General features: G+C 40.0%; 1 protein-coding gene across 11 annotated transcripts in view; it reads left to right on the top strand.

Annotated features, from left to right (window-relative positions):
- The first annotated feature begins 2,202 nt into the window (after positions 1-2,202).
- The window catches only part of ITGA7 (integrin subunit alpha 7), a 72,504-nt gene continuing 52,641 nt past the window's right edge, over positions 2,203-22,065 (top strand). For 2 of the 11 annotated variants that reach the window (XM_058166954.1, XM_058166956.1), the window contains exon 1: positions 2,222-2,706. In XM_058166954.1, coding sequence (XP_058022937.1) covers positions 2,528-2,706 — 179 coding nt within the window. In that variant the 5' untranslated portion in view covers positions 2,222-2,527. Of the gene's footprint in view, positions 2,707-22,065 lie in introns of all 11 variants that reach the window. The other 9 variants (XM_058166953.1, XM_058166950.1, XM_058166957.1 and 6 more) reach the window with 8 other exon arrangements.

Genomic DNA, 22,065 nt, shown 5'->3' with positions numbered 1-22,065 from the left:
GTTCTTCTCAGTGTTGTGCTCTTTCTTCAGACTGAAGCCACAGCACAAATAAATTGGTTTATACATAATTGAAGTAAACTTCCATTTTGTTCCCTTGACCTAGGCAAAGAGCCTGGACCGATTCACCCATTGGTTTGGTGCACAGCTACAAAGCAATCAGTTCCATGGGATGTATTGATATATTGATTGATTGATTGGATTGGATCAATTTACTAAACAATTTGCTGCCCATCTTGTAATGAAATGATTCTGGATGACTTACAGCATTTAAGGAGGCTTATGTTTAGATAAATAGAAGGGTTCTTTTCCAAGGTTTATGGTGGTGCTAGGTTTCCTTAAAAAGAAAGTTAAAGAGGGATTTATTTTGTAAATTCTAGTCCTGCTTAATAGAGCTACACACTTCTGTATCTATGGCTATGGAGTTGCTGGTGTCTGAGTCTGGTTATTTGCTTGTAGATATTTCATTAATTTCATTAATACATCAATGCTAGTGAGTATGGGGTTTGCAGTCTGTTTATATATAGTAGCTTGCCCTACCAGGTTGTTTTTTTTGTGGGGGGCGGCATGGTTTTCTCCTTGGCGATTCCTTAATAAAGTAGTGCTTTCTACCTGATTGTTTGTCTGGTGTTGATCCCTGCTTATCTGATCAGTTTGGAGAGGAAGCATTTCAGCCTTTTGCTTGAAATGGTACAGGAATGAGAAAAAATAAGTCACGGGTCTCAATATACAGGTAGTCCTTGATTTACAACAATTTGTTTAGTGACCATTCAAAGTTACAGTGGCACTGAAAAAAAGTGATTTATGGCCATTTTTCACACTTACGTCCATTGCAGCATTCCCATGGTCACATAATCAAAATGTGGATGCTTGGCAACTAGTTCATATTTATAGACGCAACTGGTAATCAGGTTGCCGTGTCCTGATCACCAGTTGCGACCTTGTGACAAGCAAAGTCAATAGGAAAGCCGGCTTCACTTAACGACCCGGTTATTATTAACTTAACAACTGCAACAATTCATTTAACCACCGTGGCAAGAAAAGTGGTAAAACAGGACAAAATTCCCTTAACATATGTTTCATTTAGCAACAGAAATGTTGGGCTCAATTTGGTTGCAAGCTGATGACTTCCTTGCTGCCATCTTCCAAGCTGCCACTTGGAATATGCAAGGATGTCCTCTGGACATCCACCATGACTGAGATTTGGGTTGCCAACAGTGGTCAAGGAGGAGCTTGGAAGTCCTCCAGTTATCATCAACCATCAGAAGAGAAAATGTTGCCAATAGAATAAATTTATTTATTTATTTATTTATTTATTTGATTTTTATACCGCCCTTCTCCCGAAGGACTCAGGGCGGTGTACAGGCAAGATAAAACCAGCAATACAATATACAGGTTAAAATACAATTTAAAAACTTATTTAAATTAGCCTGGAGATTAAAATTTACCTTACACTAAAAACCCCGTTTAAAAATTAATAAATTTAACATTAAAATTCCAATTTAAGCCAGCCCCACGCGGATAAAGAGATGTGTCTTCAGTTTGCGGCGGAAGGTCCGAAGGTCAGGTATTTGGCGTAAACCCGGGGGAAGCTCGTTCCAGAGTGTGGGAGCCCCCACAGAGAAGGCCCTTCCCCTGGGGGCCGCCAGCCGGCATTGTTTGGCGGACGGCACCCTGAGAAGCCCCTCTCTATGGGAGCGTACGGGTCGGTGGGAGGCATGTGGTAACAGCAGGCGGTCCCGTAAGTACCCAGGTCCTAAGCCATGGAGCGCTTTAAAGGTCGTAACCAACACCTTAAAGTGCACTCGGAAGGCCACAGGCAGCCAGTGCAGTCTGCGCAGGAGCGGTGTTACATAAATAAAGGAGTATAAAATCCTTCCCACCATCCAGTCAGAGCTGAAGAAAGCTTCTTGGATGAGAAGGGAAACGTCTTCAAAGGAAAAAAAAAACCCAGAAAGTCCCGTTGCCTCTTGAAAAAAAAAAAAGCACCTCGGGGACAACCTGGACTGAGATTTGGGTTGCCAATCGTGGGCAAGGAGGAGCTCTTTCTTGCGTCACTGGGTGGCCGTCAGGTTCCTCCAGTGTCCTTTTAACGGGGTTCCCTTTGGACCTGGTGCTTAATAGCGGCCCACCCGGATCGCGCGGCCTGGGCGCGGAGGTAGCGGGGCACCTGCTACCCACTTCTCCGCTCCCTCGGGTCCAATAGCGGAGAGCGTGGCGGGGGCGTGTTTGTTGTGGGAGCGCGGGGCTCCGCCCAGCGGCACTCCAGAATGGATGAGGGAAAGTAGAGCCCGCAAGCGGGCGGGCGAGCGAGGTTGCCTCGCCTCGGGAGTTTGGTTACGCGCCGAGCTTGGCCGGCCTTCGGGCAGCGCAGAGGGCGAGCCAAGGCCCGTGACTGAGGCGGACAGCTGGCAGCACAGCCTCTCCGAAGGGAACGGCGGGCTGCGAAGGTCTTTGGAGCCGCGGTGGCTCTCGCCCGGCTTTGCCTTGCAGTTGCAGTACTGCTGCTGCTGCTGCGACGCTTCGCAGGATGTCTGGGGCGCTGGACTTTCGCCTCTTGTGCCTCATCCTCTTCAGCCTTTGCCTCTGGGACAATGCCGCCTTCAACCTGGATGTCGCCGAGCCCGTCGTCAAGCGGGGAGAGAACGGCAGCTTCTTTGGCTTCTCCGTGGCGTTGCACCAGCAGCTCAGTCCGCAGCCCATCGGCTGGTAAGTCCTGTGCGTGTGTGTGTCCCCCCCACCCCATCCCCTCACCACGCTCGGCTTCCAGGAGGGGAGGTTTAGAGGCTGATCCCGGGGATCAAGCCCGAAAAGAGGATGGAGGCAGACGGTCTCCCTGGGAGGACGATCTGGAATCACAAGAACGAGGCGATCAAACTTTCTTGCGCCTGGTAATTTAACATCAGCGTGATCGCGCATCTTTCCGGGAGTTTTCTGAATTCAGGGGTTTTCTCGGGATCTTCTTGAGCTTGAATACCGCTCGTGTAAATTTATCAATCCCTGCCTAATACCCTGGCTATTGCAATAAAAACACTGAGAGCATTTTTATGTACATTGAGAGCATAGTCACCAAAGACAGATTCCTTGTGTGTCCAATTACACTTGGCCAATAAAAAATTCAATTCAATTCAATTCAATTCAATTCAATTCAATTCAATTCTATTCTATTCTATTCTATTCTATTCTATTCTAACACAAGCTGATTCTGGGTGCAAATTACATGGAATATACAATGGGTGATATTTCCTTTGCTAATGCCTCCGGTTTTGGCAGTAGGAGAGGAGGACCAAATGAAGAGCAAATTGTTTCCTTTCAGCGGTCCCGTGGTGGATATTTGTTATTTTGTTTTTTAAATTCCAATGCAATTTGGGTACATCATCTACAGGGTGTGAAAGTTAGATCTACTGAGCCAGTGGTTACATTCTCCACTGCCCTACCCTAAATATTTTTAATATTTCTGTAGAAGGAAGGGAATCGTTAATCTTGATGGGTGTGTTGTCAGAGTTTGCATTATTTTGGTGATAATTGAATGTCTTCATAGTTTTTTTAAAAAAACCTTATCTTATAGCCCCTTCCCACAAGCTTACTGTTTCCCCTAGTTAAATAGATTGCCTAACGTATTATGAGATGTTTTCTTTTTTACGCTTATAAGCTGAGTTTTTTCAGAAATGATTCTTTCTTCTTCCTGCTTGAGGCCGGAAAGATGGAATTCTGAGAGAAGCCGTTGTCTTATTCAGTGCTAAGGGAGCTGAATCATTGCTGAAGGCAAGGTTTCCTTTGCCAAGGCTGTATTCCTAGTTAGCTCTTGGCTACAGCAATTCTGACTACTGCTTTGCAGGGAGTAAATGCAGAAGCACTGAAGTGGCATGAGAAAGAAGAAAGAAAGAAAGAGAGAGAGAGAGAGAGAGAGAAAGAAAGAAAGAAAAAAGAGAGAGAGAAAGAAAAAGAGTGAAAGAAAGAGAAAGAAAGAAAGAGAGAAAAAGAGAGAGAAAGAGAGAGAGAAAGAAAAGAGAGAGAGAGAGAAAGAAAGAGAGAAAGAGAAAGAAAGAGAAGAAAAAAGAAAGAAAGAATAAAGAAAGAGAGAGAGAGAAAGAAAGAGAGAAAGAAAAAGAAAAACAAAAGAGAAAAAAAGAAAAAGAAAGAAAGAAAAAGAAAGAAAGAAAGAAAGAAAGAAAGAAAGAAAGAAAGAAAGACAGAAAGAAAGACAGAAAGAAAGACAGACAGACAGACAACGTCTTACGGAAGCAAGGGGCCATGCACTCAGGGAAGTCTACTGAGATTCCCCCCTTGGAGCAGAAATCAGAGGAGAAGATGACCCTGTGAACTGAATAGGAAAGCCAGGTCATGACTGTATGAACCTGTCAGCTGGGTGGTTTTGCACATGCATTAGGAGATCTTGGGGATGGCATCATAGGAGGCCTCTGGTCCCGAAAGGGTGGAGTGAGAGTATCGTCCTTCAGTTAGAAAGAGTGGAGGGAATTCTACTGACTCTCTGAAGTGTTTGGTTGCTTCTATGCTTGGTTTCTCTGGGGATATTGTGACCTAGGATCCGTGAGGCTACTGACAAAGTGAAGCTTATAATTGCTTTGCCTGCAGCTTTTAGCCCTTGCACTTCAACAGGCCACTGAAGATCACTTCAGTGACAGTCCTACTGAACTTTCCATGATGGCTTCATTCACCTTCCTTCCTGGAAATGTTGCTCGGGTTTTTTATCTTACTGGTAGTGGCTGTCAGCTTCTTGGACTCTATTGTCTTGTTTTCCTATAATAGTAGTGGTACAATATTATTTTTTTTAAATAGAATTTGCAGTCAGGTCTAGTCTATCAAGCAGCCTTTGCAAACAGGAAATGTGAAGGATGAGTCACCTCGAACTGTGAGATGGGTGGCATAAACTGTAAATTCAATAAATAAATAGTAAAAGAAATTGTCTTGGAAAGGTAGGCTACGAACTGCTCTGGCTAATTCTGGAATTTAAATAATATTGTATTAGAATCTTGGGCTTCCACAATTTCTTAAAGTAGCTTGAAGCTACCAAAATGTAATTGCTTTCCAAGACATGAGTCTAGTGATGGAGAAATGAACTACAGATAATCCTTAACTTACAGCCATTTGTTTGGTGACTGTTCAAAGTTATAATGGCACTTAAAAACTTTGTTTTTCACACTTATGACCATTGCAGCATATCCATGGTCACATGACCAAAATTCAGATGTTTGGCAGCTGGTTCATATTTATGACGGTTGCGGTGTTTCAGGGACACATGATCCCTTTTTGCAACCTTCTGGCAAAATCAATGGGGAAGACAGATTTACTTAACAACCATGTTACTAACATAACTGCAGTGATGCACTTAACAACTTTGGCAAGAAAGGTCGTAAAATGGGGCAAAACTCATTTAACAACTGTCTTGCTTAGCAACAGAATTTTGGAGCTTAATTTTGCTCATAAATCGAGGACTTCCTCTAGTTGTCTTGCTAGCACTCAATATAATGGCCTAAGGATAGAAAGGTTCTTTAACACTAGGTTACCATGGCATTTGTGGATGTCTTTGATAGCTTTAAATCTCATTTCTTCATCTATACATGGAAATATTTATGACTCAGTGCAGGATTCGAAAGACAAATGTAGACAGGAAAGTACTTTGCAGACTAACATGTCCCTATGAACGACTGATAATTAGGGAAGACAATATTTATAAACATTGAACTCACTGCATTTTATAGATAGTTCCCAGATAAACTCATACGATAGCAGTTAAAAGCCTGCCAGTCTTCTGAAGCAGAGCACCCCATGCTTCCAGGCCATAGAACATCCATCTTTTCTCACCATTAGTCACGCTGGTTGGATCTGTTGGCTGTTGGAAGTTCAGCAGTTTCCACAAAAGTCACAGGTCCTCAGCCCTATGGTAAATGCTAGCAAGGAAATGATTATCTGGCATGGTCCTTGGATCCTGATTCTTAAAAAGAGTATCTATATTTTGTGGATGATACATCTGCTCCATTCAACCCAACTGTGATAGACTTAGAATAACTTTATTGTCACTTTGAACGTACACTAATCGGCATACATTAAAATGAAATTTCGTTGCAGATAGCTCTGAAAGGGTCTCCACCTCTGATATACAGTACACTACATAAACATGATAAAATAAACAAACAAATACAAAATTATGCATATACCCACAATATTATATGACATGGAGAAACAACACAGTCTAGTTCCCTCTGATAACCTCCCATTGTTTAATCTATGCTGGGATTATGAGCAATTGCAACAGAAACAATGTTAAAACTGAGTTGTTCCAAAGTACTTTGATTTTTAAATAAGAGGGATCAAGTTGTGGGATGTAAAAACTCAAATTTTCTTGCAAAAGTACTGAGAAACTACAGACACAGCATGTTTATGTCACTTTACCTGACATGCTTGTTATAACAAGACACTATAAGAAATCACAGCTTCCTTCTTTTTCTTACGCTTGAGTTGAGATTCAAGCATAAGAAGAGCCATCTAATCCAGCATCCTATTCCCAAGTTATGAAGCAAACACTTATAAGTTTCATAAGCTTTTGCATAGTTAGAAGCTCTGCAGCAGCTCACAGATGCAACAAAACAGGGACCATGGCATGGAGGACGGTTGTTAACTCAATGAGCCTGTGCTGTGTGTTCTGAAGATGCTTGGAGGTTCCCCAAAAGTACAGCATAATTTTGGGAATGAGTCCTCGTCTTTTCCTCCAGTTCCAAAGACCTCACATGTGTATAAAAAGCTACACTCATCCCAAACCCTGTTCCCTGATCCGTCCTTCTGTGTAGGTGATGTTACAAATACAAATACAAACTGTATTGCAACATGAAAGCCACAAGCAAAATAATTCTTTCCTTGAGCTTAATCTGGGGGAAAATGAAGGACTAGCCTTGTTCTGAGGCTAGTTTCACAGGTATAGCATGAAACTGAATGCAAGACTCTATTCTGGTAGTGCTAGTCTGAGGACAATGGTCTGAGCACTCAGACTAAACTTTGCTGCACAAAAGTAATATTTGGTAAATAATCTGGTCTATAGCAAAAAGGTTTCATAAAGCTGATTAGAGCAAGAGTATAATATTTACTGGTATGTATGTTCTGACAGTGTACAGGTAGTCCTCGGCTTACAACAGTTCATTTAGTGACTGTTCAAAGTTACAACAGCCCTGAAAAAAGTGACTTATGACTGTTTTTCACACTTACGACTGTTGCAGTATCCCCATGGTCACGTGATCAAAATTCAAACACTTGGGAACTGATTCATATTTATGACCGTCACAGCCTCCTGGGATCACATGATCCCCTCTTGTAGCCTTCTGGCAAGCAGATTCACTTAACAGCTATGTTGCTAACATAACGACTGCAGTGTTTCACATAACAACTGTGGCAAGAAAAGTCGAAAAGTGGGATAAAACTCACTTAACAAATGTTTCCTTAAAAAACGGAAATTTTGGGCTCAATTGCGGTTGTAAGTAGAGGACTGCCTGTATAAAGTATCTATAAAGGCATGACTGTATATATTACTATAGTGAGTGTGGACTCTTCTATGTTGCAGTTTGATTTTTTAAAAATTATTTGAGTAAAACTTTGGACACACTGCAATCCTAGCAAAGATATTATGTTTGCTAGGAATGCAGAAGCTGGTAAAAGTTTACTTTATTTGGTCTGCAAGTTATTTATTAATTTATTAATATTACATGCTGCCCATCTCATCTAGAGGCGACTCATCACGACTGCCAAAGAAAATCCCAAATGAAGGCTGGGACAGTTTCTAGAGGAATTGTGAACCCCACCTTGCTCTTTTCTTCATTTGAATTTTCGTTTGCCAGTGAATGAACCAATTCTGCATGCCATTCCCCCATCACAACCCACAAGTGTATTAGAACAGTGGTCTCCAACCTTGGCAACAGTGGCTTAAAGTTGCCAAGGTTGGAGACCCCTGTATTAAAAGACAGTTACACACCTAGTTATGTTATGGCAGCTTTCCCCCTTTTTTTTTTGTTTACATTTATACCCCGCCCTTCTCCGAAGACTCAGGGCGGCTTACAGTGTATAAGGCAATAGTCTCATTCTATTTGTATATTTTTACAAAGTCAACTTATTGCCCCCCCAACAATCTGGGTCCTCATTTTACCTACCTTATAAAGGATGGAAGGCTGAGTCAACCTTGGGCCGGGCTCGAACCTGCAGTAATTGCAGGCTTTGTGTTCTTAATAACAGGCTGTTCTTAATAACAGGCCTTACCAGCCTGCGCCATTCCGGCCATTCACTGCGTTCTATGATTCTCTGAGCTTTTCTGCCCTTTGAGAGCCTTAATATATGCGGAGAACACAAACACTCTTTCTCTGACTGATGTCATGCTTTCATTTCAATTCACAGATTAAATTGTTTCTTTTTGGCCTTGGGTGAGCTTGGGAAAATTTCAGATAATGTAAGTCCACCCCCCCACCACCACTCAACTCTTCTCCCTGAACACATCCATGTGAAGATTTTTTGCTAGTTTGAAAGCGGCTGCAGACCTCCCCATTCCCACAAGGTCGGTGGTGTTGGGAGAGCTGAACAGATTGATTTCTGGCTCAGCTGCTGTTGTGTAGCCAAAAAGAGATCTGCAGATTGGGGGGGGAGGGATGTTAGGGTTGGTTTGCTTGCTGGTGTATCGAGATGCTGTTTTTCCATTGGAAGTCATTCTTACACTCACATCTTCTCTCAGTTCCTGATCATTGTGCCCTGCAATGAAACAGTAGCTTTACAGATTTTCAATTTTCCTCCAAGCTCAAAGGGCCTCTGGTGGCTCAGCAGACTAAGTCTGTCTGTTATTAACACAGCTGCTTGCAATTACTGCAAGTTCAAGTCCCACCAGGCCCAAGGTTGACTCAGCCTTCCATCCTTTATAAGGTAGGTAAAATAAGGACCCAGATTGTTGGGGGCAATAAAAGTTGACTTTGTATATAATATACAAATGGATGAAGACTATTGCTTAACACAGTGTAAGCCACCCTGAGTCTTCGGAGAAGGGCGGGATATAAATTCAAATTAAAAAAAAAAATTACCCAGATTAGAAAACAAAATCACCTTCAGATGGTGGAAATAGTCAAACCAGGTGGCTCTGAAAACAAGCTCAATCTAACAACATGACCTTATTATTATTTTCCTCCAAGCTTTCTTGATTTCAGTCAGCTGGTTTAAGAAGTGAAAATGCTTTTTTGCTTTTTATGTTTGTTTGTATGTAGCCTTTCTTCTTCTACTATAAATCACCCAGAGGTTTGCAACAGATACTGATCTATCCGCCTTTGCTCAAAATGATGTAAGATGTGAGTTTTCTTCTCTTCAGAACTTCACTGTTAACTTGCTCTGCTTCTATGATACCAGTAGAATTTCTAGATAATTGCCTTTCCCTCTGTAGTTGCTGCTTCATGCTGGGAAAGATAACTGTGATATATGTACACTAAGAGCATATGCACCAAGACAAATTCCTTGTGTGTCCAATTACACTTAGCCAATAAAAAATTTCTATTCTGTTCTATTCTATTCTATTCTATTCTATTCTATTCTATTCTATTCTATTCTATTCTATTCTAGGTTGCAGTAAGTTATTATTATCCATATACAGGTTTTATAATCTATATATTCTTGGTTTCCTGTTTGGAATTAATGAATTAATTAATTAATAATGAACAATTAATGAAAAAAGTTTACAATAAATTTAAAACACAACAGCATTGTACAGTGAGGGGAAAAATGAGTATTTCATAATGATGCTGCTGTTCACTAAAACCCCACTTAAAAATGGCATATTTAAATCCACAAAACTGCTGACAGCATAATAGTACAACATCATTGTAATGCCACACACTGAAGTACAGAATCGCCAGAAATGAAGAGCCAATAGCACAAATGTAGCCAAAAGCCTGAATAATGAATAAAAGCTGATAATGGTTTGCATTCCCTGGAACTAAATTCTGCATTTATAGTGCTTGTATCAAAATGTCCTCTTTTGGGTCAGCTAGTTAAAGTTAAATCAAACTTGGGACAAATTCTTAGACCAGATTTTTGCAGTTGTGTTGGTAACAACATGCTGCTGCTAAACGTTTATGGAGAGTCTCAGTCATCCAGGTCATACTGTAGTTGTCCCAAAAGTGCTTTTTCAAGAGGAAACTGGACTTTCTGTTTTTTCTTTGAAGACGTTTCTCTTCTTATTCAAGAAGCTTCTTCAGTTCTTGGATAAGAAGCGAAACGTCTTCAAAGAAAAACTAGGAAGTCGAGTTGCTTCTTGAAAAAGCACCTTTGGGACAACATGCTACTGCCTTCTTTTGAGGTGCCTTTCAGCTTTCTAGTCTAACTTACTCTTAGTGCTTTCTGGCAACTTCCCGTTCAAATACTAACCATACTTAGCTTCTCAGCCCTGGAAAGGTTTGCCAAGTGCTGCCATAACGGTAAAATGCAGGACTTTCAAGAAGGCATGCCAGCTGGGTTTCAATTGGGAGGCAAGGCATATCAACAAGCCCTGTCAGATGCGGCGTGGGGCAAGTACTGAATTTTGCTGCAACCAACCCAGCTATTTCTAACCCTATCTGTTCTTTATTACAGTTTGCACAGTAATTATTTTTTTCTTCCGTTGTTAAAAAGATCAACAGTGAAAATCAACTAGATACTACAAAGTCTAACTCAAATTGCAACTCTAACTCAAATCATTACTGGTCAGCCTAAACAAACAACACACACCCAGACACAATAGTACAAAATCTCTAGATCTACTTATAGGAATTGGATTTTTCCTGCCAAAGAAAAATAGTTTAGAAAAATCTTGATTAAGTCATCCAGACAGGGTTTATGGTTTAAGAGTGACCCCCCATTTACCAAAAGACATTTGCTTTGAAAGAGCTTCCTCAGCCTCAAAGCAGCAGGCAAGAATCAAGGCCAGACCTTCTGAATTCAGGGAGGCATAGTCTACTACTCTAAGACATCTGGTGGACAACAGCTGGGAAGGCTGCTTTATCTCAGACCTGTTGGCAGTGCTTCTTTTGCTCAGACAACTTGCAAATTTCCAGTGCCTCTATGGATTTGGGCTCCATCCAGGGGTGAAATCCAGCAGGTTCTGACAAGTTCTGGAGAACCGGTAGCAGAAATTTCGAGTAGTTTGGAGAACCTGCAAATACCACCTCTGGCTGACCCCAGAGTGGTGAGGAATGGGGATTTTGCAGTATCCTTCCCCTGGAGTGGGGTGGGAAAGGAGTTTTTGCAGTATCCTTCCCCTGCCACGCCCACCAAACCACGCCCACCAAGCCACACCACACCCAACAAGCCACGCTCACAGAACCGGTGGTAAAAAAATTTGAAACCCACCACTGGCTCCATCTCATATTTGGCCACAGTTTTTCTCAGATATGATTGATGATAATGTTTTGATCCTACCATATGTTATCACAGGTGTTAAGCTCTTCTTGTATATTCCAGTTACTGGTAGTCCTTGACTTACAATCATTTGTTTAGTGACCCAAGTTACAATGGCACTGACTTATGACCATTTTTTACACTTACGAAGGCTGCAGCATCCCCACGGTCATGTGATCAAAATTTGGATGCTTGGCAACTGGTATGTGTATACAGATAGTCCTCAACTTACGACCCCAATTGAGGCCAAAATCTATGTTGCTAAGTGAGAAATTTGTTAAGTGAGTTTTCCCCATTTTATGACTTTCCTTGCCACATTTGTTAAGTGAATTACTGCAGTTGTTCAATTAATAACACGTTTGTTCAGTGAATCTGGCTTCCCCATTGACTTTGCTTGTCAGAAAGTCGCAAAAGGTGCTCACATGACTCTGGGACAATGCAGCTGTCATGAGTCAGTTACCAAACATCCAAATTTTGATCATATGACCATGGGGATGCCATTATGGTCATAAGTGTGAAAAATGGTCATAAGTCATTTTTTCAGTGCTATTGTGACTTTGAACAGTCACTAAACGAACTTTTGTAAGTTGAGGACTACCTGTGTCACAGGTACAGTGTCCGGAGATCATGTGATTACTTTTTGCAATCTTCTGACAAACAAAATCAATGGGGAAGCCAGATTCACTTAACAACCAGCTTACTAACTTAACAGCCACAATGATTCACTTAACAATTGTGGCAGGAAAGATGATAAAATTCTTTTTTTTCTTTTTTTTTTTTTATTGAAAGAGTTTTTAAAAAACAAAAACATTTTTCCCCCTTTTTTCCCCCTCCCTCCCAAAAAAAAAACACCCCTCCTCCCCACCCCCGGCTTCCCGGGTCAATCACAAGGTAAAGTCCAATCCAAATAACCACATCCAAAGCTTTTCGTCTCCCAACCCCCTCCCCATTACATAAAATAACTTTCTAATTATTCAAAGGCAATCTGATATTTCTTAATCTGATATCTATTTTGTAGATAATCAATCCATTTTTCCATTCAATTAAATATCTTTCCTGCGTATTGTCTTTTAAAACGCTGAGATTTTAGCCATCTCAGCCAAATTAATAACTTTCAATATCCATTCTTCTATTGTAGGTATCTCTTCTTCTTCCAGTATTGTCCAATCAACAGTCTTGCTGCTGTTATTAAGTTCAAAATCAATTTAGTCTCAATCCCTGTACAATCCATTATAATTCCCAAAAGGAAAAATTGTGGCAGGAACTTTATCTTCTTCTTCAGTACATTTTGAATAATCCACCAAATTCTTATCCAAAAGACCTTAATTTTCTTGCAAGTCCACCAAATATGAAAATATGTAGCATCATCACAATCACACCTCCAACATTTCGCTTGGATATTAGGATACATACATGATAATTTTTTGGGATCTAAATGCCATCTATAAAACATCTTATAAAAATTTTCCTTAAATTCTGTGCTTGTGTAAACTTAACATTTCTAACCCAAATTTTCTCCCATGTTTCCAACATTATTGGTTCCTGAATATTCTGTGCCCATTTTATCATACAATCCTTTACCAAATCCTTTTCCGAATCTATTTCAAGCAACACATTATACAATCTCTTTATATGCTCCTCGGTCTGATTTCTAATTTGCTTTATTAAATTTTCCTCCTTTGCATTATACCAATTTTTGATCTTCTTTCCATCTAGCACTTATTTGCCCATATTGAAACCAAGTATAATTCCTCCCTTCTTCATTTAATACCTGTAATGATTTTAATTGCAATCTACCTCCTTCAGCATACAAAAGTTCTTTATATGTAATCATTTCCTGTTTCTGTTCTATATTTATATTCTCTATTGCATGTCTAGGGCTCGCCCATATAGGAATCTTGTAATCTAATTTATAGGAATATTTATTCCAGACCATAAAGAGCACTTCTCAACACATGATTCTTAAAAGCCCTATCCACTTTTTTTCCATAAAATAAGTACGCATGCCATCCATATAACAAGTCATAACCTTCTATATTCAAAATTCTTTCCTCTGTTAAGTTAAACCAGTCACTTATTACTGAAAGGGTTACTGCTTCATAATATAGTTTAAAGTTAGGCATTCTTAAACCACCTCTTTCCCGTGAATCCTGTATTATTTTCATTTTAACCTCGCCTTTTTACCCTGCCATATAAATTTATTAATCCCACTCTGCCAATCTTCCAAATTTTTATCCTTTTTAATTATAGGTATCATCTGGAACAGAAACAAAAATCTAGGTAACACATTCATTTTAATCCTTCCCAATAGGGATAACTGCAATTTCTTCCAGCCACTCATATCATTCTGAACTTTTTGCCATAGCAAGTCATAATTATTCTTATAAAGTTTCTTGTTCGATGAGCTAATATAGACCCTAAATATTTAACCTTTTTACTACCTCAAATCCTGTCATTTCCTCTAGTTTTTGTTTCTGTTGTATAGACATATTTTTAATTATCACTTTTGTTTTATTCTGATTTATTTTAAATCCTGATACCTTTCCATATTTATCAATTACTTCCAACAAAAATCTACTTGAATTTATAGGATTCCTTAACGTAACCACTACATCATCTGCAAAAGCTCTAACTTTGTACTCATATTGTCTAATCTTAATTCCTCTATTTTCATTAATTCTCGTATTTTATCTAATAATGGTTCCAGAGTCAAAACAAACAATAATGGTGATAAGGGACATCCCTGTCTTGTTCCTTTCGCAATCTTAATAACTTCTGTCAAACTACCATTTACTATAATCTGTGCTGTTTGCTCTCCATAAATCGCTTTAATTATTCTAATAAAACAGTCTCCAAATTGCATTTTCTCTATTAATTTAAATAAAAAATCCCAATGCAATCGATCAAAGGCTTTCTCTGCATCCAAAAAAATAAGTGCCGCTGAAGTATTCTTCTTTTCCAAATATTCCAATATATTAATAATCTGTCTAACATTATTCCTCATCTGTCTCCCTTTTATAAAACCAGATTGATCAGTATGAATTCTTTGTTGTAAAACTAACATTAATCTATTTGCTATTATTTTTACAAAAATCTTATAATCATATATAAGATGATAAAATTCTATTGCTTAGCAATTTTGGTCTCAGTTGTGGTCGTAACTCAAGGATCACCTGTATTGTTGTAGCTTGGATGTTTTATACCACAGTTACAATATGCCTACAAGTTATCTATATCCTTGTAAAGATCCTATATCTTTCACTTCAGTAAGAGATAAACACATTGCACGTGATCTTGTGTAAGACACTTTTAGTTTAATTTGTATTGTTCAGTTTGGCAGCTCTAGAAAGATTTATTCTGCATCCAAGCAATTAAGTGTTTCTTCAGTATTATATCTAACAGGGCAATCATGGGATGCAAATATATAGGAAGAAAGAGAGGAGGAAAAGAGAAATGAAATTTCTCCTTTCCACATTATTTACTTTATCCCTGCAAACATACAGTAACAGATAACAGATGATATATTTTGCTTCAGAAGATCCCAGGTTTAGTTTCCAGCATTTTTTTCTGTGCTGGAAAAAAACCCCTATGTTTGAGGTCCCAGAGAGTCAGTGTCAGCTAGCCTCACACATTACACTAAACAACAATTAGACCGCAATATGTTTTGGCATGATATGTGAACTCAACCATTATTGCTAATACTAAAATGACAGTAATTATCTGATTTAGTACAGCAAATCCATGCGTGGAAGTCACATTCATTTGAAGTTACAGATGTTTTTAATGGGAGATTGGATATGGATCTCTTCCATCAAATTCATTTTAATTTCCAAAACTTTGATATTCATACAGCCTTAGAAATCGGGGATGGGAGAGAGACTTTGGGAAATGCTTTTCTGCAATTAGTTTGGTGCAGAAACATTATCATTGGGAGGATATAAATACCACTGGTTGTAGTCCAAAATTTTGCTATAGCAATGCCACCCGTGTATCTCCTTGTCAACCCAATTCAAGGCAAATTAGTAAGAACATTGCCCTTGTGTGAAGAGCAATTCCAATGTCATTTCTGCAATCCTGTTCCCTAGGATTGTAAAAAGTTTTATTCTCATCCACTGACTTTCCAAGGCTTCTTCAGACATTACCATCTCCCTATACAGAACACTCATTGGTGCAAGACAATGCATGGCAGTTATGTAAAATACATTGTTATCTCTTTCATTATATATTTGCCCACTTGTAAGTCTTGGTGAGCCACTACCAGCTGCAGTTTCTCAGAAAAAGATGCTTGATTAGAGCTATAGGACTCCAAGAGAGAGAGAGAGATAAAAGGCTGACTAAAAAGCCAATAAATGATGGGATTCTAAAAAGGTTAAGAGACAATGGATAATAAGAAAACATAAGAAAATATAAGAAATATAAATATAAGAAAATATATTAATAAAAGGAAAAATTACTAACATGGAATATATACATATTTATACATAAAATAAACCAAGATGTGTAGATGGAAATTTAGGATTAGGAAATTTAGATGTATTATTAATATCTACAGTGTGTTAAAGTATATTATGAACTTTATATATTAAGGATTGGAAATTGTGGGGACTTGGAGGTACACTCCTGGGATTAAATATTGTTAATATTTGGCATTATTAATAATCCTACACATTTGAAATCTGGAAGTTATGATGGTATAATGAGTAATTTACAATTTAAAAAAATATTAGATAATAGCATTTAGTAGGGGAACAAATACATGGCGTAAATGAATGTTATTTATGTTTAAATGAATTAATGGAGAAATGACGAAGGATTATAAAAAAGAGAATAGCATGTTGAAGTTGGAAGATTAGGACTGATTTGTATTATTAGTGTTAACATTGTTTTTAAAAAATGACTTGACCCGTCAATGTGCTGTCCACAAAATATGTATGTGGAATAAAAAATTAAAAAATGTTAAAAAAGAAAAAGATGCTTGATCATAATCACATTTAAATGTCTCTACACCCCCCCTGCACTCTGTTTTTTCCCATACTGTATTTTTTTTTCTTCTGTGTGAGAAAATTCTGAGGGCGAGATCAATTTTATTTCCGACTCAGCATCTCTGCCAAAGGCCTAATAGTCCTGAAAGAGACTGTAGAGAATAAATGGAGGTAATGATGAATATTTATAGCACAACTGCTAGAGCCACTGGCTGCACCCAGAATTAGTAATGGGACGTTTAAGCAATGACATCCCAAGTCCAGTTCTCCTCTCTCTCCTCCTCCTCCCTTCCTCCCAAGCTCCACTTAGCTCCAGATGCTCTACTCCGGCCTTCATTGAGAGTCTCTAGGGGTGTATATGTGAAATAATATCTCCCATCTAAAGAACCTGGGAAGCTGCTGTTTCCTTTCCCTTCTTCGCTATATTTCCTTCCCTGGGAACTGCCAGGCCTGCCTGCCCCCTCCCTCAACTCCTCAATTATGCAAAGGCAGCTGAAATCAATAATCCAAATGGAGATGGGAATTCTTTCATTCCAGGCCATAATAAGACCTCTGGGTATGTAACAGATAAATAAAATCCTTATGCTGATTTTAAAGTGGACCTTAAATGCAATGCAGCGTGGTAGGGAGCAACGGGAGAGGGGTGTGTGAGAAAAATAACCATCGCGGATTCTGTTATATTTTGCCATTCATGATTTACCACTCTGGACAGTTAGTACTTTTATACTTTTGGCTGGAAAGGTGAAAGGCTCCCTTTCCTTCCCATCCTAATACGCGCTAGTGCATTTATGAGTACTCTAGCTGCCAGTTAGAGAAAGCCTCATCCAGTTTATATAACTAATGAAGATAATATAAACACACACGTATAAACCAGCACATTTATAATCCTAGATGGAAGATTCTCTACAAAGGACAGTGTGTAACTATGCATCCATATTTACAGGAATTTGGAATGATTTATTCTGGGATAAATCCAGCCGTGACAAATATAGCAAATAGCCTCACAATCTACAAACCTCTTATATTTCTTCCTTTAGTATAGGAGCGTGTGTACAATTCCCTTACTCTCCCAGCTGAGCACACAGTCTACTTGAATAAACCAGTTTTAAGTATCCAGGTGCCTAAAGTGGCCTTTCTTTATTACTTATAACTCAATAACGTCACAGCAACAACACAAAAAAAGTGATCCTTTGGGTCCCCCCACTCCAAAATACGTCCATAGTGATGTAAGTTAGGCTCAGAAGAGTCTGTTTGTCCATCTAGCATTAGATTGGTCTCTAGGGCAGCAGTTATATTGCTGCACTAAGAGAAAGAAAAAACGTTATATAGGGAATTTATTCCAATTTGTAGAATAGAATAGAATAGAATAGAATAGAATAGAATAGAATAGAATAGAATAGAATAGAATTCTTTATTAGCCAAGTGTGATTGGACACACAAGGATTTTGTCTTTGGTGCATATGCTCTCAGTGTACATAAGGAGAATAAAATAAATTCATCAAGAATAAAAAGATACAGCACTTAATGATAAGGTTACTAATAAGCTATCAAATTGTACTAGGAAACAATAAAAACAATATAAATTGAAAGATACAAGCAACATGGTTATAGAAATAAGTGGGAAGAGATAGATACTAGTAAGGAAGAGAAGAAGAATAGTAATATAGTCTTAGTAAATAGTTTGACAGTGTTGAGGGAATTATTTGTTTAGCAGAGTGATGGCCTTCGTGGAAAAAACTGTTCTTGTGTCTAGTTGTTCTGGTATGCAATGCTCTATAGCGTAATTTTGAGGGTAGAAGTTGAAACAGTTTATGTCCAGGATGCGAGGGGTCTGTAAATATTTTCACGGCCCTCTTCTTAATTCGTGCAGTATACAGGTCCTCAATGGAAGGCAGGTTGGTAGCAATTATTTTTTCTGCAGTTCTAATTATCCTCTGAAGTCTGTGTTTATCTTGTTTGGTTGCAGAGCCAAACCAGACAGTTATAGAGATGCAGATGACAGACTCAATAATGCCTCTGTAGAACTGGATCAGCAGTATGTGAAAAAATACCCAAAACTTAAATGGAGCATCAGTTAAATATCTGAAATGACTGGCACTGATTCTTTAAAAGTTTCTGACCTCTGTATAATTCTTCGAGATTGATCCTGAAATCTTCTACAGTACATGTAAAACATCTGGTCTGTTCCTGAGAAAACATTTTTATCTATCCCTACAGATCAAATGAGTAGTGCTGGAAATTTCTTTCCTGTTATACATTTTGCATCTCCCGATTGTCACACTGAAGGAGAGCTTGATCACCGGGTCCCCGTGTAGAACCTACATTCTTAAGTGAAGAGGCTTTGTGTGTAGGAATTTAATTTTGTGTTTCCTGAGGGGAGACGAGTTCCCTGCATTCAGGGAACGCAGCAGAATAGATTGAAGAATTTTTCTTCAGTTAATTTGGGGATTTGTCGCTTCTTTTGAGGTCCATAGGAACACCTGTCAATCAACAACTGAATCAGAGAAGGTGGCATGCTTGGCCGGTGCCCACAGTCTACTCATTATGACTCAGAGGCTGAGCTGGCGGTTGTGGAAGGAATGTACTGAAAGGGCACCTTGGTATTCCCAAATCTATGTGTAAGTCTTTTGTTGGTTGGCTGTCAGAGTCAGTCAGGCACCCACAGAGATTCCTGGATGGTGTTTGCTGGCTTCCTGGCAGGACTCTGATTCTGGTAGTAGAAGGGACTGTTGTCCAGTCTCCTGCCCACACTGCTGTGAACCTCCAGCCTGTACTGCCACTCCAACACTAGCTTCAGCCAGGCAATGTGTGAAAGATTAGGCCTGTGAGAGCCTTGGAAATATGCAGAGGAAAAGGAATTTGCCAGCTGCTTCTATAAGCACATCTCAACAGCCTTCAGGGAACATTATTCCTTCCTTTTAGGCTTAAACTTCTGGCCTTCTCACCTGAATCGCTGATGTCACCCTGCCCTCCAAGCTTCTACCTACCAACTTATCCTCTCTTCTCGCTGTGGGGTTGGAGCACTGATATCAAACAGGGGCTTTGGCATTTTCCCTTCCTGCAAGAATGCTGTCCTTACTATAGCAGCTTGGGGTTGGTGGGTGGGTGGGTGAACCAAAGTTTCCTTGTGTTGGTGTCCATGTGTGCATTTTTGTTATATGGATAGGACAGCAATCATTACATAAGTCTTCCCTGTTATATCTCTCCCCACCTTCCTGCCCATCCCAAGACATTCTCCGCATTCTTCATCCTTGAATGGGTCTGTAGAGACTTCAAACAAGGGATTGACGATGAAACAGGAACTTGGCATAAATAAATAATTTTTCCTTTACTAAGACCTACTCTGCGGAGGGCTCCAAAATTTGGAATAGTGCTCTTCCTCGGTCATCTCTTGTACCAGAGTGTTCAGTTGTTCATAAAAATTGCTATTTTTTTGCAAGATCAGTTTCACTTATACTATGAACTCTCCTCTGATTCTCTGGCCTATAATAGTCCCTTGCAGAGGTGGAGGTTTGCAGGAGTTCGGGAGAATCTCTAACTAAGATTCTGTGCAGTTTGGAGAACCCCCAAATCCCACTCCTGGGTGGCTCTGCCCCTCTCAGGAGCCCCCACGCGGTCTGTTTTGGATGGAGGTAAGTACAGGGCACGCATGGAGGCTCAGGGAGGGCGAAAAACGGGCCTACTGGAAGTTTGGCGAAGCCGGAAATGGGCCTGTCCAGAGTGCCTCCAGAGCCTCTGGAGGCTGTTTTTGCCCTCCTGGAGGCTCAAGGAAAGCCTCTGGAGCCCGGGGAGGGCAAAAATGCCCCCCTGCCATGCTGCAAAAGGCCAACTAGGCTACGCCTACCATGGCCATGCTGACCCAGCAACAGGGCAGAGAACCCCTTGCTAAAAATTTTGAAACCCACCCTGGTCTCTTGAATACTTAAGCGGGTACAAATGTTCCCTTCCTTTTTTATCTGACACAGTGGCCTACCTGGAAGAGTACACGTGACCGAGCCTCATCTATGGTGTGCTTAATGGAGTGATATCTATAGGGCTTCTGTCATCCTTTTGTGTCAGAAGCAAGAGAGGCGTGCTGGGAAACAAGTGTAAATCTCCCTATTCAGCAATTAAACCACGCTGCCTCCTTACCTTTTGGGGATAGAACAAAACGGTGCTTTCCAAGTCTGTCTCATTTGTTCACTGGGAAGCTGATGGCTGGAGAAGCCAGAGCTGAGCAAAGAAGCACTCAGAATTCTTATCGTGTCTCTGGTTATTTTGGATTGTCCTTGTGCTTGTTGTCCCGGGCAGTTATTTGTGGCAGAGGCTCCTGTATTCTGTCTTGTTCACTCGTTTGTGACCTTTTGGAGAAGGACAGTACTTTTTTATAGAGTTGTTACCAGAATTAGGCAAGACTCAAAGCAGGATGGTGGGTTCAGGGGTTTTTTTTGGGGGGGGGGAGGGGGGTGTCTTGGCAGAAGAGAGCCTCTATTTTGGTATGCGAAGTAAGAAATCCAGAAGGTAATTCTCCACTTTAAATTATGCACCATAATAATGTGCTGCTTTTCATAGTATTATCATGTCATAATCTTGTCTACTGCCCGGCTGTCAAACATCCTGAGTACCATTACTATAATTACGACTAATATTTTCTGCAATAGGCTACGCGTAGGGTTGACTTCTTTTAGTAGCGGAAGAATAACATGTACGTATTGATCTCAATGTTAATTATTTCATTTTCTTTTTTTCTGGAAGGAAAGTAAGAAACTAGATGTGGGAACTCTGAGATGGATAAAATTATCTGGAGTATGCTGGTGTGGATCTTGGATACGCTCTTCCCTGGGGGAAAAAAAAACTTATTCAGTGCTTCCGTAATGGCCACTTTATGCCCCTGCCTTGGCCAGTCACTGATGATACTCAGAGGAACATGCACACATATACACGATCTTGCATGAATATTTCTGGCCCTCCTCCTTTTTTGGACATGCTGGGTGCTGAGTTATTTTGAGTGAATTCCTGTTTATTTTTACCATCTCTCTTTCTCCCCCTCCACTCTCTTTCCGCCGCCCCCTCTTTCTTCCACTCCCCCGCATGGCCTAGCCTTCTTGCTGCTAACTATCCTCTTCCCTAACCCTGATCTGTAGTGTGAGGATGAAGTAGGAATTCCTTGCAGAAAATGCTTCAATAACTCCAGGATTGGCTGGAGGTAGGAACTTCCTTCTCCAACCAATCAGGAAAAGTAAAACATTCACAGCTCAAGCAGTCATAAAAGGCAATAAAGAGGGGACAAGGAAACAGTGTAATCCAACAGCTATGTAGTAGGATCCCTTACAATGCAAGGGGCAAATTCGTACTTTCTCCAGGTATACAGTTGTGTGGAGAGCTCAGTCCATCTGGGAGGATTTTTTTTAAAAAAAAAATAAATACTGTGGATCAAACAGTTCCATTTTCATGTAACCATTTCTAATTAAATAGGAAACTCAGTGTATTTCCAAGATAAACTCAATTTCCTTCATACCGACCTGGATTCTGGATGATGACTTCATGGACATTTTTAGCAATAATGTCAAAATGACTTGTTGCAGCCTTCCTTTGGATGTTCTTTCAATTACTCTGCAGTTTTGAGTTTTCGTGGTGGTTCCATCCTGACCCTGCTAAGTCTCTTTTAGATCACCCAAAGCCTGCTAGCTGCTGCCTC

Source organism: Ahaetulla prasina, chromosome 2 (genome assembly GCF_028640845.1).
Source record: "Ahaetulla prasina isolate Xishuangbanna chromosome 2, ASM2864084v1, whole genome shotgun sequence".
NCBI lineage: Eukaryota > Metazoa > Chordata > Lepidosauria > Squamata > Colubridae > Ahaetulla > Ahaetulla prasina.
Note: the sequence above shows the minus strand (reverse complement) of the source record. Positions and strands in the feature narration are given on the sequence as shown.